General features: G+C 44.2%; 1 protein-coding gene across 2 annotated transcripts; it reads right to left on the reverse strand.

Moving 5' to 3' along the window:
• Positions 1–2,080: 2,080 nt before the first annotated feature.
• Positions 2,081–12,426, reverse strand: LOC120028050. Of its 2 annotated transcripts, XM_038973198.1 has the most exons (17): positions 12,286–12,426; positions 12,099–12,197; positions 11,837–11,998; positions 11,586–11,685; positions 11,159–11,379; positions 10,355–10,511; positions 9,961–10,184; positions 9,526–9,646; positions 9,030–9,226; positions 8,801–8,915; positions 8,417–8,586; positions 8,223–8,320; positions 7,923–8,053; positions 7,386–7,575; positions 2,450–2,591; positions 2,253–2,349; positions 2,081–2,185 (listed from the first exon to the last, which is right to left on the reverse strand). In XM_038973198.1, exons 3-17 carry the CDS (start codon positions 11,975–11,977, stop codon positions 2,112–2,114), a joined length of 2,178 nt encoding a protein of 725 aa, XP_038829126.1. In that variant the 5' UTR covers positions 11,978–11,998; positions 12,099–12,197; positions 12,286–12,426; the 3' UTR covers positions 2,081–2,111. The 2 variants fall into 2 exon arrangements, with proteins under 2 accessions (XP_038829126.1, XP_038829125.1); XM_038973197.1 differs by having other exon boundaries at positions 12,099–12,426.
• Between the last annotated feature and the right edge of the window lie 1,873 nt (positions 12,427–14,299).

Consider the following 14,299-nt stretch of genomic DNA (forward strand, 5'->3'; position numbering starts at 1 on the left):
TCTGCCTCTAACCCTATTACAGGGGCTGAGTCACTGGCTTACTGGTGCTCTTTCATGCCGTCCCTAGGAGGGGTGAGTCACTGACGTGATCTTCCTGTCTGGGTTGGCGCCCCCCCCTTGGGTTGTGCCGTGGCGGAGATCTTTGTGGGCTATACTCGGCCTTGTCTCAGGATGGTAAGTTGGTGGTTGAAGATATCCCTCTAGTGGTGTGGGGGCTGTGCTTTGGCAAAGTGGGTGGGGTTATATCCTTCCTGTTTGGCCCTGTCCAGGGGTATCTTCGGATGGGGCCACAGTGTCTCCTGACCCCTCCTCTCTCAGCCTCCAGTATTTATGCTGCAGTAGTTTATGTGTCGGGGGGCCAGGGTCAGTTTGTTATATCTGGAGTACTTCTCCTGTCTTAGCCGGTGTCCTGTGTGAATTTAAGTATGCTCTCTCTAATTCTCTTTCTCTCTCGGAGGACCTGAGCCCTAGGACCATGCCTCAGGACTACCTTGCATGATGACTCCTTGCTGTCCCCAGTCCACCTGCCCGTGCTGCTGCTCCAGTTTCAACTGTTCTGCCTGCGGCTATGGAACCCTGACCTGTTCAACGGACGTGCTACCTGTCCCAGACCTGCTGTTTTCAACTCTCTAGAGTGCAGGAGCGGTAGAGATACTCTTAATGATCGGCTATGAAAAGCCAACTGACATTTACTCTTGAGGTGAGAACTTCCTGCACCCTCGATAACTACTGTGATTATTATTATTTGACCATGCTGATAATTTATGAACATCTTGGCCATGTTCTGTTATAATCTCCACCCAGCACAGCCAGAAGAGGACTGGCCACCCCTCAGCCTGGTTCCTCTCTAGGTTTTGGCCTTTCTAGGGAGTTTTTCCTAGCCACCGTGCTTCTACACCTGCATTGCTTGCCGTTTGGGGTTTTAGGCTGGGTTTCTGTACAGCACTTTAAGATATCAGCTAATGTAAGAAGAGCTATATAAATAAATCTGATCCCATCTCAAGTAAACCTCCTCTTCTCCCCACTCCTGGACAAGCTCACTGAGGGTAGTGACTTGCGCACAGACATTGTTGAGCCAAGAGATAATTGGTTCCCCCTTAATCACGCCATCCCTTCACATATGAAGACAATGTTCCATTTTGACATCTCCCCTCTCTGGGCCCCAAGTGACTGAGCCCTAGCTGAGAAGGGAAACGTGCAACTGCCAACAGTATAGTCCAAAGGGACACATTCTAATGACAACTCTCACATAAGCATATTATGTAAATTAAACATCCTATTTATCTATGTTACCCAACTAATTCATCCTCCAGTGCGCCAACCCTCCCTTGTGGTCTGGAGCAATGAAGCCGTCCCGCGGTGCAAGCTCGCAACTTTTAGAGGAACTGCTGCATCTCTTCAGTTCCGTAAGGTGTTTCTTTAAATCTGATCCTGATGCGGAATAGATTGCAACGTATTCATGACTCTGTACCTTCCCTAGTCCAGACTTGGCGATTGTGAAGAGACCTCTGGTGGCATGTCTTGTGGGGTATGCATGAGTGTCTGAGCTGTGCGCTAGTAGTTTTAAAAACAGACAGCTCGGTACATTCAGCTTGTCAACACTTCTTACAAAAAACAAGTAGTGAGAAAGTCAAGCTCTCCCCATTTGAGATATACATGCATATCATTAAAGGTCCATATTTGGATGGAAACCAAGCTAGTGAGAGGTATCAAGTAAAGTTGTAATTTCAGTTGGAAATTCCCAACACTGCTGCGCTCCCTGGGGCCTGCAGCCAACCACTGCCCTGCTGGCCTCACTTTGGCAAACCACCATCTGCTATAACATCGAGTCAGTTCTTCCTACTGGACATTGGAAAGCTTTTGTTTTGATACCCATTGTTCGTCCTAGACGGGAAATTGGTGTGGATGGTTCAGAGTTCCATGCTTACAAAAGGGTTGATTGATACACGTCAGATGACAAGCCTACTACATCCACTAAAGTACATGCGCCTTGGTGTTATACGCAAATCAGATACAATTAAGGTAGCTCCAACGGTTAGGATGTTGCCACGCAAGTAAAGCAAACGTAATTGTTATATAGAACACTTTATTTGACATGTTAGAACAAGCCATTACACCCAAAGAATGTATCCAGAAGAAACATAGAAATGACGCTCCTCAAAGAGGTCTTTGACATGTCGTTGACCTGTTGAGAGAGAACCTATTAGTTCAGTTATGGTCTGACAGTCTGAAAAGCATAAAACAAGACCTACCTCTTTTCGGGTTGTCCCGATTCACACATTGTCCACTACAGGGGCCGCCAGAGGGACTACTGGCGTCACAGATGACCACATCACAATGGACAAAGACCTAGGAATCAAAGATTTGATGGTGTCAGATACATTTAAAAAAAGGGATGATTGCCACTCACAAAATTAACCTATAAAGATTGTTGGGTGAACTTTGTTACCTGGCCACTCGGCTCAACCGCATCCTCGACGAAGGAAAACATATAGACCTCAAAGCGTTTGACGTGAGGGGGGAAGTGGACCCTGGCGTCAGCTACCACCGGGTGGAAGACTACACGGTACGGATCCTCCGGGTTCTCACAACTGTCAGTGTAGAGAGAGGGACTAAGTTAGGAACAAGAAAACACTAAACCCCAACCGCCTTGTGTACGAAGTCTTATGGTGGTGTCATGACTGTACTGTGAGGATCAGATCAATTCACACCGTGTTGTAAATGACAGGAGAAGTGGGTTCCTTCTCCCCCTCCAGTATGAACTAAAGGAATGTCTTTGTTACCAGGCTTTTCCCCATCAACTCTTACCCCTCCTAAATTCACCTCGGTCTTGAAAAACCCAACATATTTCATATACAATGTAAAGGCTCGAGACTTCCTACCTGTAGTGTGAGCACTTTTCTAGTTCCAGTATTTCCTTTTTAAAAATCACAAAATAAGAATCAACATGACATTCTTTTTCTATCTGACCAGTCTTATGTTAGAAATATTGTTCCAGTATTCACTTTTGAACTTATTAGAGAAACTCCTAGAAAATGTGCATAGTAAGTAGCCATGCCACGAGTGACATCAGAGAGCGTGTCAGAACCGTCCCCGGCGGCCAGAGTGCATAAAAGGATTGGTAACTGAAATTAACATTAGACCAGAAAACCGTGAGTCGCTAGCTACACGTTTGAAATGGTTGGAAATTTCCTAAACGCACCTTCCTAAGGACGGCGAGCTGCAGCTCATGTCCAAAGTGGTCCGAAACCTGAATACCAACACGAGGGAGAATAAACACCCCTCACAGACAGTCACTGGTACAGCCGATTAGCTGTTTGGAGCCAAGTACCTAGAAAAGCTAACTTCAGTGGGACCATTCTGCTACTATATCCAAACCATCCTACTCTCATCACCCACTGAGGAATCAGCGACAGGGTTGATTAGCCCATCTTCCAGAATGAGTGAAAGGAAAATCCATCCTGAAGTTCCGTTCAAGACTAGTCATTGGAGCCACGGACAACTAACGACATTGTGACCTCAGGGAGCCAATCAGAGAGAAGACCCAACCACCTACCTTTCCACGGCGGCATCCCACAGAAATACATTCATGCACAAATGTAACAACGATAAGTGTCCCTTATGGAACCATGGGTGGGGGAGACATCGTAACAAGCCGTCATATTGTGTCAGTCCGCTAGGGACCTGTGTGTTTAGCTAGTAAATAAATTAAACCAATTTGTATAGTACTGAATCATTAGGCTGGGGTTCTTGCAGCTGCGAGGAGGATACGATGTAATGGTTAATAAGTTGACTTTAGCAATGTAATAGATTTCTACCGTCTAGAGTTTAAGTCGGGAGACGGTATCTTTAAAACCGTTTCCTCGGCACCCCAAATCCTAACACGATTCATTTAGAGTCGGGTAACAATTAAACAGTCCTCAGATAATTCAAGATCACGTCACGACAGTAGTTTGTTGGTTTTAATTTCTGATCTTTTGGCCCATCAGACCTGGAAAAATCTGATTTAGTACATTTTTTATTTATTTAAAAAAACAGAATTTGGGCTGCCTATTTGAAAAAAAATGCATTTAATTTGTCAAGGGAGGGTCATACTAGCAATGCCACAGCATTTCTCATCAACAATATTACTTTGTCTACTACAAAGGCTTTTATAGATAGTTAAATGACGGATGTCAAATGTCTACGTCGTATGTCCAACATGTATATTCAATTACATTGACATGAATGCATTCTCATGTGGTGAGACGTCCCTCTAAATGGTTCTTAAAGTTCTAAATGATCCAGAATGGTCAGACTACAGGCGACCTGAATATTGATCAATTGACCGTGGTTTAACCAAAGTTGCCGAATAGACAGTCGGTATCAACAACACAATCATATTTTTCAAAATAAGTAATTCATTTTAATTAAGAATTTCATGCAATGCGCCAGAGCAATTCTTCCGCTGTCTGAAAAATTGGTCAAAAAAAAATAATTCTACACCCATGGCATCAGATTCACACGTGGAGGACTTCTGTGAAGGGAGCAGCTCTACTATATAAAGTAACCTACGCATTGACAGTTTAGGCCTACTTTTGTCATTTGCATCTTTGGGAGGTTTATCATTTACTGTTTAACTGACAGATATTAGCAAAAAGGGATTTGTGAAATCTGAAGACGTTACATTAAGAGACAAACGCCCACACAAGTACAAATCCACTTGAGCTGGCAGACGGCGGCCAGAGCTTTCTCAGGATTTTGCACAACGATTTAAGCAGCTGAAGTGACAAATCTGAACTGCCCATTTCGTGCACAGCCATGTGAATGTGGTGTCTTTTCCTATGATCTACAAAACATTTTCAGCCTGTTTTTTCAAACAGCTACCACCCCCACCAGGATGACATTTGATTTAATAAACTGCTGCAAAGTTACTCCCGTGACAGATGAGCCTTGTGTCCACATGGCCGCCGGAGCAAATTAAAATAGGGGGTGCCAAATTTGGGGTTTTGCAACCATTTCATAAAAATGGTAAAATTGCGTGATTTGATAGCATTTGGCAAACCCGCTCCCCCAAATAAATGGTTTTGACCAATAAAGTTGCTTCACTCCACTGCTTGGTGTAACATGTATCCAGATACTGAAAAGACACCCGCAAAATAAAGTGTCATTTGCAGCGTGCATAATCATGGGCAAAGTCATTGTAGCCCATCTACCAAAGGTTGCAGTGTCCATTACAATGTAGGAAAAATAAGTCATCTTTCAATAGTTACCCAATTTAAATTCTTGAGAAGATGGCAAAGTTAAAAATTAGGCCAGCGGTGTCCATCTGTGGCAAAGTGCTCACCCAAATCAATGCTTATGACAAACCCAGCTGTGTGACCTTTTTTTAAATATGAACATTAGCTAGCTAAATAAGGTTAGCAAGATGCTGCTACACTTGACCGTGGTATTTGTTCATGTTTAGCAACTCCCAATTAGCGCATTCCTCTAGGACAGGAAATTCCATTGAAAGTGGCATCAACTTCTAGGGATCCTGTCCACTGATCCTATTCAGTTTCAAACATCAACTTCCATGCTGCACAGGCGTGTGAACCATCCTTTATGTTAAGTGCGTAACCGTTTTAAACACAAGAGGTCACTTGTGCCTGAATTCAACAAGTATTCAGTCAGTGTTAAGAGCAGTTGTATGAAACCAATCGGAAAGGCAAGCCAAGCTTGCCAGCCGCTCTCGATTTCCATTCGACTGCCCAGCAGTTCGGCACAACACTGAACTGGAGCAAACCAAAAGGATAACATTGAGTAAAAAGGTGTAGGTAACGCCAACATAGTGTCTTAACCTTTCCACACGCGAGTTCCAAATATCTTCAACAGTCACCCCAGCGGGAGTTTATGTTATGCGCGTGATGTCAGAATGCACTCACCGTTCCAAAATGTGGACAGTTAACCCGCGCTGACCTCAAACCAAGGCACACTACCTGCTAATTTTCTATAGGCCGTTTCAACTTCTAAGTTTGCCTCATTCATTCACAAAAGTAGCCCATTTCACTGTTGCAGACAATTTCTTTTTGAGAATTTGAATGAGCCAGACAAACTTCCCTTCAAGCATACAGACATTTGCACATCTAGTCAGAACAGGCCTTGCACAAACATTCCCCCTGGCACATTTATTGCCTGGTGCCCAGATTGCCTTCCTTACAAATAACTGGACATGCGTGCATTCCTATCAAAGTGCCTTATTTTCTGTGTAACGTTTCTACTGTAGCATACCGTAAGTATAATGTACTTAGCGTTTTATTCATGCATTCTGATTCTTGCCTAGATTGTAATGGACACATGTGTAAAACACTTTTGAAGGTGGTACCGAATATGAGCTAACGCCATACAATGCAGTCGGGTTATCACGTAAGGGTCTGTCAGACTCAACTGACGTATGGTGTTTAAGACACCTGGGATCTCGGAGTACCCCCATAGACTTCAGTGCATTCAAGACAAAGACTTCCAAGCCGTTAGTTGATTTGAACACGGCATCAGTGTAAACTATGGTACCTCAGGGGTATTTAGCTTAGAAAAACTGTCTGCCCCTCCATTTATTGTTGATAAATCCCCCATCTAAGTAATATTTCCTGCATCATCCTCGCCACAATACCTTCCCGAGGACTTAATGGATTGATCTATATCTTGCAACTGTTTAGCTTTGGTGCTACGGTTAAGCTAGGCTTGTATTTGGGGAGGTGACAATTGGCTTTTTGATTTGTTAATTGTAAACTCTGTCATGTGTACGCCGTAACAAGTACAAAGATTTGTCACACGCTGAAGTGGCCAAACTAAGTTAAGATCTCAGGCAATGGGCGCAGTGAATGGGATTAGGGAGTTCTTGCTTGACAAACATGGCTGCCATATTTTCCAAACTAGATTTACATGGCTCCCTTGTACCGCATCACTGGTGAGCACATTGTAAAACAAGTCTAGCTGTTATTTAGACTAGATGATAGCATTAACATTTATATATTTTACAAGCAAAGGTGGAATAAAGTTGTGAAGACCTTTTCTCATCAGTACTAAACATTGTTTAGATGCTTTTCAGACAAGGCGGTTTAGAGTCGTTTGTTTGCATCATACGTTCTGTTCCAATGCTACGCTGCAGGGACCACTCAGTGATAACAAACATGATGGTACGCGCCAGAATCTCCCATAAGTGTTCATTTGGGTGGAGATCTGCTGACTGACCGCATAAGGCTCACATCGTTTTTAAGCTCAAACCATTGTGACCACTCATGACCTATGGATGGGGGCATAGCCACGGTAGTCAAAGTAGATGGCCAGCCAAGCATGATAGGTTGCTAATTACTCAGGAACCACACCTGTGGAATAACACTTGTTTAGGCCCAAAAACAACAAGTTACCCATTAATGATGAGATTCCACCGGGGTCGGGAGTCACGGTCCTCGTTGAGGGTGGCCCAGCAGTGGTCAAGCACCAGCGCTACCTTGGGGTCAGAGGACCTGGTCAGCTCCACCTCAAAGTGCAGAGGCTGTCTCAGGTACCTCACCACTGGATAGTCCTCCTCCTGGTGGAACGTGTTATACGAGGCGTCTGGAACACAGAACGAGACAACCGGTGGGCACAAAACAGCGAGGTACCATCTCAACTTGTCCATTAAGAAACACACGTTTATCATATCCTGTTGTGCCCCGATGAAACCCCCCCCCCCCCCCCCCCCCACCAGAGGCTTCTGACAAATTCCCAAATCAGCTCCTCACCGTTACTCCATAGCCACACCTGTAGATCTCAGAACACAAGAGTAATATATCATAAGGCTTACATTTTTGGGAATGGTTTTGTAAAGGACACCTTCCAAGATTCTATATTCCATTTCCAGATCATCAGGAGTGATTAGAATTTAGAGGCCAAGTTGAAATTCTGAATTTGTGCACGCTTACCCTGAGCGAGTCTCATTCTGACCATTAGTCGACCCGTCCCAGTCTCGGCAAAAAGCTCGTTGTCACGCGGCCTGGTGAGGAAGGCCAATGTGCGAGTGATGTTGACCACATAGTAGCAGGAAACCTTTAACCTAAAAAGAGGGATGTAGGCAACTTCAATAGGGGAAACTTCAAGCAGTGGAATGGACACACTGGTAGTAGAGGCACATTTTCCCTGTATACAAAGTTAAAGTTGAGCAATTGGTGAAGAAAAAACCTATAAAATCTAACAGCTACAATTGTGATGCGTAATGCACTTACTGATATTCCTCCTCTGAAGACGTCGTGCCATTCAGCTTCACCTCAAGTTCATCTGGCAAGGAGATTTCGTTCTCATACAGCATGACATTGTTGATAAACTATGTAGTAGAAGGGAATTGACTTATTACAGCCTGCAGAAGCAAACAGTCCGTAAATACACAGTACCCATCACCTCAGGGTAATAGTCATTTTACCTTCCTGGTGGTGCCACAGGAGTTGACAGTGAAGTGGAAGTAGGCGAAGCGATCGTCGCTGTAGGTGGGACCACAGGCGGGGTCGCTCAGGGTCAGCTGACCGGGGTTCAGACTGGGAGCAGACTCCACCTTGACCGCCAGCGCAGTCATCGTTCCGTTAGAGAAACACTCTTGGGGGTGGGGAAGCAAAAGACAGGTAGCCATCAGACCTGGGTTCTGTATTTGTTACACTTCATTGAGCACAGTAGAACCAATGGAATAGCACCAAAAGTGCAAACCATGCCCATCTGGCACTACTATTAGACTCACAGTATTTGCAAGGAACCCAGGTTAGGTAAACATGTCAAACGACTATTTATCGGAAGTAATTGTTTGAGAACCAACCAGTCAGCGTTTTGAGGAAGCTGCAAGCCAGGGAAAAGTATTTGATGGTCATGTTGTTGTAAGGATTCAACAGAGCCACATCCAGTCTGCTCCTGACAGAGGACGAGTGAACCGACTGGGAACCAATGGGAGAGTTCATTAGTCCAATATTGTATGCATGTATACAGAGTAAGGAAAGCGAGGCTAGCTGCAGCAATTTAGGTTAACATGTTTTGGGAGAGCATTGTACCTCAAACACTGCGTCCGGCGAAGAGAAGGGCAACGTGATGGTGAAGTCTGCGTCGCCCTCTGTTAAATACTGTTGAGCAAGCTCATGGTTAAGCAGCCGCTTGCCAACCAAGACCACGAAAAAGGGATCTTGGTTCCTGTAGTCCACAGTGATGTGAAAGTTCTCCTGATCACAGTTGCCAGTGACTGAGGGTGGCACTACAAGGACAAACAGGGTTGTGTTCATTAAGCACAAAAAACAGGAAGGTACTACTTGAACTTGTCCAAGGAGAAAACCTCGTTTTCAGTTGCTAAATGTTTTGCTACGGTGGGACTGAATAAACATGATCCTGGCAAATCAGGAACAGGACACTGGGTCCAAATACTCTAAAGCTTAACATTTTCTTTGTAGAGAGACCGCATAGGTAAAACCTACAGTATGGCTAGTTGGGCTTTCACTGCAATCATTAACGAGAGGAAGCCATTCAACAGTAGTTTGGCGTAGTCCAGAGACATACCAATGTCCAGCAGTACAGCGTCCACAACGGCAGAGTGAGAGAAAGGAGCGTACTCTGGAAAGACGACCAGGCCGTAGATCAGCTGAAGAGTGAAGGTTGTGACACCTTGTTCCGCCCTTCTCTGTAGTGAATTTAAACGCATTGGTCAATTGATAGCATTATTGTTGTAACAGAACTCTATTCAACATCAAGTGACAACTAAGTACATATGGGGACTATTAAAACAAACTATATACTTAAAGTAATGTTGCCCTCATTCCTCTAAATCAAGCACTATTGGCAAGTGAATACATACAACTGCCAAAATAATGGGAACACTTGAGTAAATGAGGGATACAAAGTACATTTGCGCCATTATTTATATTTTGTTGGTGGCCCACTTATTAGGGCATGTACAAATCACTGCGTGTGGCCTTGCATTTAACAGAAACACACCTCCTTAAAGACCACCGGGTCTGAGAAGGGCACCTCCATCCTGAAGGTCTTCAAGGTGTTGTCCAGGGATCTCTGCTCCTGAACATTGAAGCCTCTGGCGTTGCACTCTGCAACAGTTAGCACCATGGTGGGAAAGGTGATGTTCAGCAGCTCCACATCAAGGTTGAAGGTCCCCAACTCAAGCACAAACACTGCCTGCTCAGGAACTGTGTCTAAGGGCGTGTCTGTTCATTGGCAAACAAAAAAAACATTTTGAAATGCGGTACAATGGAAGTCGAAAATGGACATTTGTTATTGCCTCCCCGTTTCAGTACATTTTCTTCTGTTTTGTGCCTAATGAACAACCCAGGCATCCCAAATTACCATAGGCACTATTTAACTAAACCAGACTCACAGTTGCGAACTTGTGGAGGCCTGGCCATCGGAGGTGTTGTGATAGGGAAGAGGACTTTGTAGCTGGTGTCCTCGTGTGCGACCTCCTCGATCCACAGCAACTCAAGCATGGGCTCAATGGTGTAAGTGACAAAGTACTGGTCATCCTGAATATGGCTCTGTAAAGGGAGACGAGTGAATCATTCAGGCTGTAATACACAAGTGGAGTGCAAAAACAGCTAAATGTTCCTTACAAGCCAGAATGTTACTCTACCGGTTATCTGTGTGGTTTGTCCTTCAGCCGCTCGTAATTTAAGACAAAATATCGGCTTACCCGACTTTAGAGAGCTGGTAGGCATATGGTTGTCAACTTGCATTTCCGGCGGTGTGTATTTTCAAAGCAACCGACACGCAAAGTAAACACTTGCACAATATGTAAACAGTAACCGAACGTTGCTTGCATTCAGTTGAGTGGCAAAGCTACCCTAAAAAGTCAGGTAAACAATACTTTAGTGTGGATATTTGGTCTCAAATTTCAAGCGGCTGAAGGACAAACTGCAAAGACAAGCGGTAGAGTATGTTTAAGTGTCATTTTATGCAACATTCACACGATTTTGCAATCCAATGTGTCAGGCTGTATACACACCCACCAATCCATTGTATATTAGCCTGATTAAGCAGACAATTGCTCAATAAGAAACATTTTACACAAGACAACATTTCTAGGAGTTTACCCATGAGAGAAAGCACTGACAACTGCTGCAGTAAAAAGGGCTCTACAAATAAGATTTGATTTACAAATTAAACAGGAACATCCAACGCAGACCTTGAAATAGCCGCCAACCGCCCCCACCGGAATTTCAACAATAATATGAGCCTCTGTGACTAAAACCGAGTAGTTTCTGGCAGCCATTTCCTCAGTGTCCAGCCTCTTAGCGTCAATTCCCATGTACACCTCCAACATGGTGAAGGCATCAGAGGAGAAAAGTGGGTCGATGTGCTTGGGCATGTACCAGGTGATCACTTCTGGAGTAAAGGCCACTGCCCCTGCAGTGAAATAAGAAGCCAAGTGCACATCATAACAGAACATTTTGCAACTGAAAACAAATGTGCCATTATTTGGAAAAAGTTCATCCCAAAACATTTTCCCAACTGAACACTACATAACAAATCAAAGTCTTGTCTGGAGCCAATTAAGAACTGGGTTTATAAGATCTTAATTTGCCAAGTTAATCCATTATTTCACACTCAACCTGGTGTTGGACAAACAGCCGTAGCATCTACTCGAGTAACCAGCCACTTCTGCTCAAAGAAGGTTGAGGTTGAGAGCACCCGCATCGGAACCCCAGCTACCTGTTCAGGGGGCAACCACACCAGGGCCGTGTTCAGTAGGGCACACCGTATTAACAATATGTTGCAGAGTTCAGGTAGGGCCACCGTTTCCAATTGTTTGCTCTACTGAACATGACCCAGTTCATGGAGGAAGTGGAGAAAGTCAGCTTACATTCTGGAGGTATGTCTCCTCTGCATTATGAGGGCTTCTTAACACCAGCCGTGTGGGAGTGTTGGCTATTGCATAGCCCTTTCTTTGGACCTCATCCACATTCATGACCTTCTTGCTAGGACTAAAGACGACTGCTGTCATTTTGTATCCTGAAGCAACAGCCTGTCTCAGGAAATGGAAACAGGAATTAAACAAATTGTCAAATGCACATTTTGTTTAGCACCATCCTGTAGTGAAATTACAGAAACTGAAATATGGCTACCTCAGCTCCTCTCCGGAAGTTGCCGCTCCTTGCTTTCGGGCCTCCAGTGGGCTGTTCAGGGACGGTTTGGATGTCTGGAAGAGTCCTTCTGACCGACACCTAGAGAAGAAAGGCCATTATTCCCTATGCATTTTCTCCCTCCCATACAATACGAAATCAAGGGCCAGTTCTCAATCTGTCCACTCACCTCCTTAAATGAAGGAGTATTGAATTGAGAGAGTCAAGAACCTCTACGTTGTGTCACAGAAGCAGAAGAAATGAAACACTGGACAGTTGTAGCTCTAGACAGATCATTTATACAGGCAGTACGACAAGCTCGACTGTAAACATGTCCTTTGGGGCATGCTCTGCTCACTTGCCTCCATGTAGTTGCGGTCGCACAGAATCTCTCGGGAGGTCCAGGGGGTGTAGCTACAGGTTTTGCCCACTCTATACACAGGGTCTTCAGTCATGTGGTTTCCTGGCAGCCTGAACTGCATGACCAAGCTGAACATCTTATCATCCTAAAATGAAGGGGGAAGGGGAAAAAGAGGTATTAAAAAAGCCTTTCATTATATAGCAGAAAACAAATAATTCAGTTGACATTCATGCAAGTTAGACTGTGGCAAAATTGACTATATGAATGCAGCTGCCACTGTATTGAAGCCACACTACAGGAGAAGTGCTCAGTAGTACACATCACTGCAGTCTGTATCAGAAAGTTGGCTGGCCCTCTGAAAGCCCTCCATAAACTTCTGCTGTACCTTACGTCATCGTTATCTTAGAGGTAAGAGATAGCAGACCCAGGGGTGGTAAAACTGCTTAAATGTTTCTGGCACCGTACTTCTAATAACCTCCATGCTCTAAAATTGTATGAATTAGCACCTCTACTGCAACTCAGGCTTATTGAGAACCTTTTTACTGAAGAATGCGTTTGTTTTCAATGATTACATTTTTCATCTAGTGATGCAAATATTGACTTGTATCTTTGTGTATACAGGGCTCATCTGTTAAAGAGCCTGGTCTCAGCATGACTCCATGTCAAAGGTTAAATAAAGTGACGTTGCTACATTATGGGTTGCAAATGCAGTGACACTGAAAGGCAAACTGTCCATTTGAAGTTCAAGCAAACACTACAGTGCTTAGGGTTACCATGTTTTGGGAAAAGCAGTTTTGAAGAGAAGCAAAAAACATGGCATTCCCCATGGGGTCAAATTTAAAGCTGAATCCACACTGAGTAGCAAGGCCAGGCGTCAGGTTTATGATTTGTGTGTCATCTGGAAGGGATGGAGATGGTGTGAACACAATAGTTGACAAACAAAAATCCATGAATTATGAAAGGAGAATCATAAGAGACAAACTCACTGAAGACAGCGTCAACCTCTTTAAAAAGAGGAGCGACACTCAAACGAATAACGTTACCAAGGCATTCAGCGTTGAGGTCATCTGGAATGGGAAAGGTTAGTTAAAAACCAAAAAAATATATATTGTCAAACGCTTATAGCTTGAACTTGTAGGGTGCAAAATGCATACTTATAGGTGTCTGTTGTGCTTGTATGCCCACAGCTGCCAACAATAGGCAAAACAACCTGTAAGGCATTTGACAAATTATTATGATTGATTAAAAGGAGGAAGAGCACAACTCAAATGTTTGCGTCACATAAGACTCTTCTAGGCCTGCTACTACTTACCCTGAGCTAAGGAAAGGAACCATTGTAGAACAGAATTGTTTTGATAAAATACACAGCTACAGAATCTAATATTTGACCCAAGGTGTGCAGCCTACAGCCCAGGGGTATTCAACTTTTACCCTATGACAAAGGCTTCCCACACTCAGTCACCTGAACCCCAAAGGGCTGCACATTTTCTTTTTATTCCCCTAGCCCTACAAAGCTGATTCAAATAATCAACTAATCATCAAGCTTTGTTCATGTGAATCAGCTGTGTGGTGTTAGGACAAAAACCAACATGCACACCAAGTTTGGGAAACGCTGCCCTGCCCTACGAGCCTGCTGGTTTTCTGTTCTAACTGATAGTGACTTGCACCCACCTTGTGTCCCAGGTCTAGATCAGTCCCCGATGACAGGAGAACAATGAAGAAATGCAGTGGAACTGGCTTTGAGACCCAGAGGTGAGTTTGAGGGCTATAGCTGTTCCTGCTCCTCACATTTCACTGTTTGCCACTGGATGTAACCGGTTATGCTGGATGTAACCGGTGTGAA

Source organism: Salvelinus namaycush, chromosome 33 (assembly GCF_016432855.1).
Source record: "Salvelinus namaycush isolate Seneca chromosome 33, SaNama_1.0, whole genome shotgun sequence".
Taxonomy (NCBI): Eukaryota; Metazoa; Chordata; class Actinopteri; order Salmoniformes; family Salmonidae; genus Salvelinus; species Salvelinus namaycush.

What these genes read in the sequence shown, in the direction of transcription:
- LOC120028050 (XM_038973198.1), bottom strand. Translation starts at nt 11,977, where the DNA reads ATGACAGCAGTCGTCTTTAGTCCTAGCAAGAAGGTCATGAATGTGGAT. An exon ending in GCCTCCACAAGTTCGCAACT is followed by an intron (nt 10,185 to 10,354) that starts GTGAGTCTGGTT and finishes GCCAATGAACAG; the next exon opens with ACACGCCCTTAGACACAGTT. An exon ending in CGCCGGACGCAGTGTTTGAG is followed by an intron (nt 8,916 to 9,029) that starts GTACAATGCTCT and finishes ATTGGTTCCCAG; the next exon opens with TCGGTTCACTCGTCCTCTGT.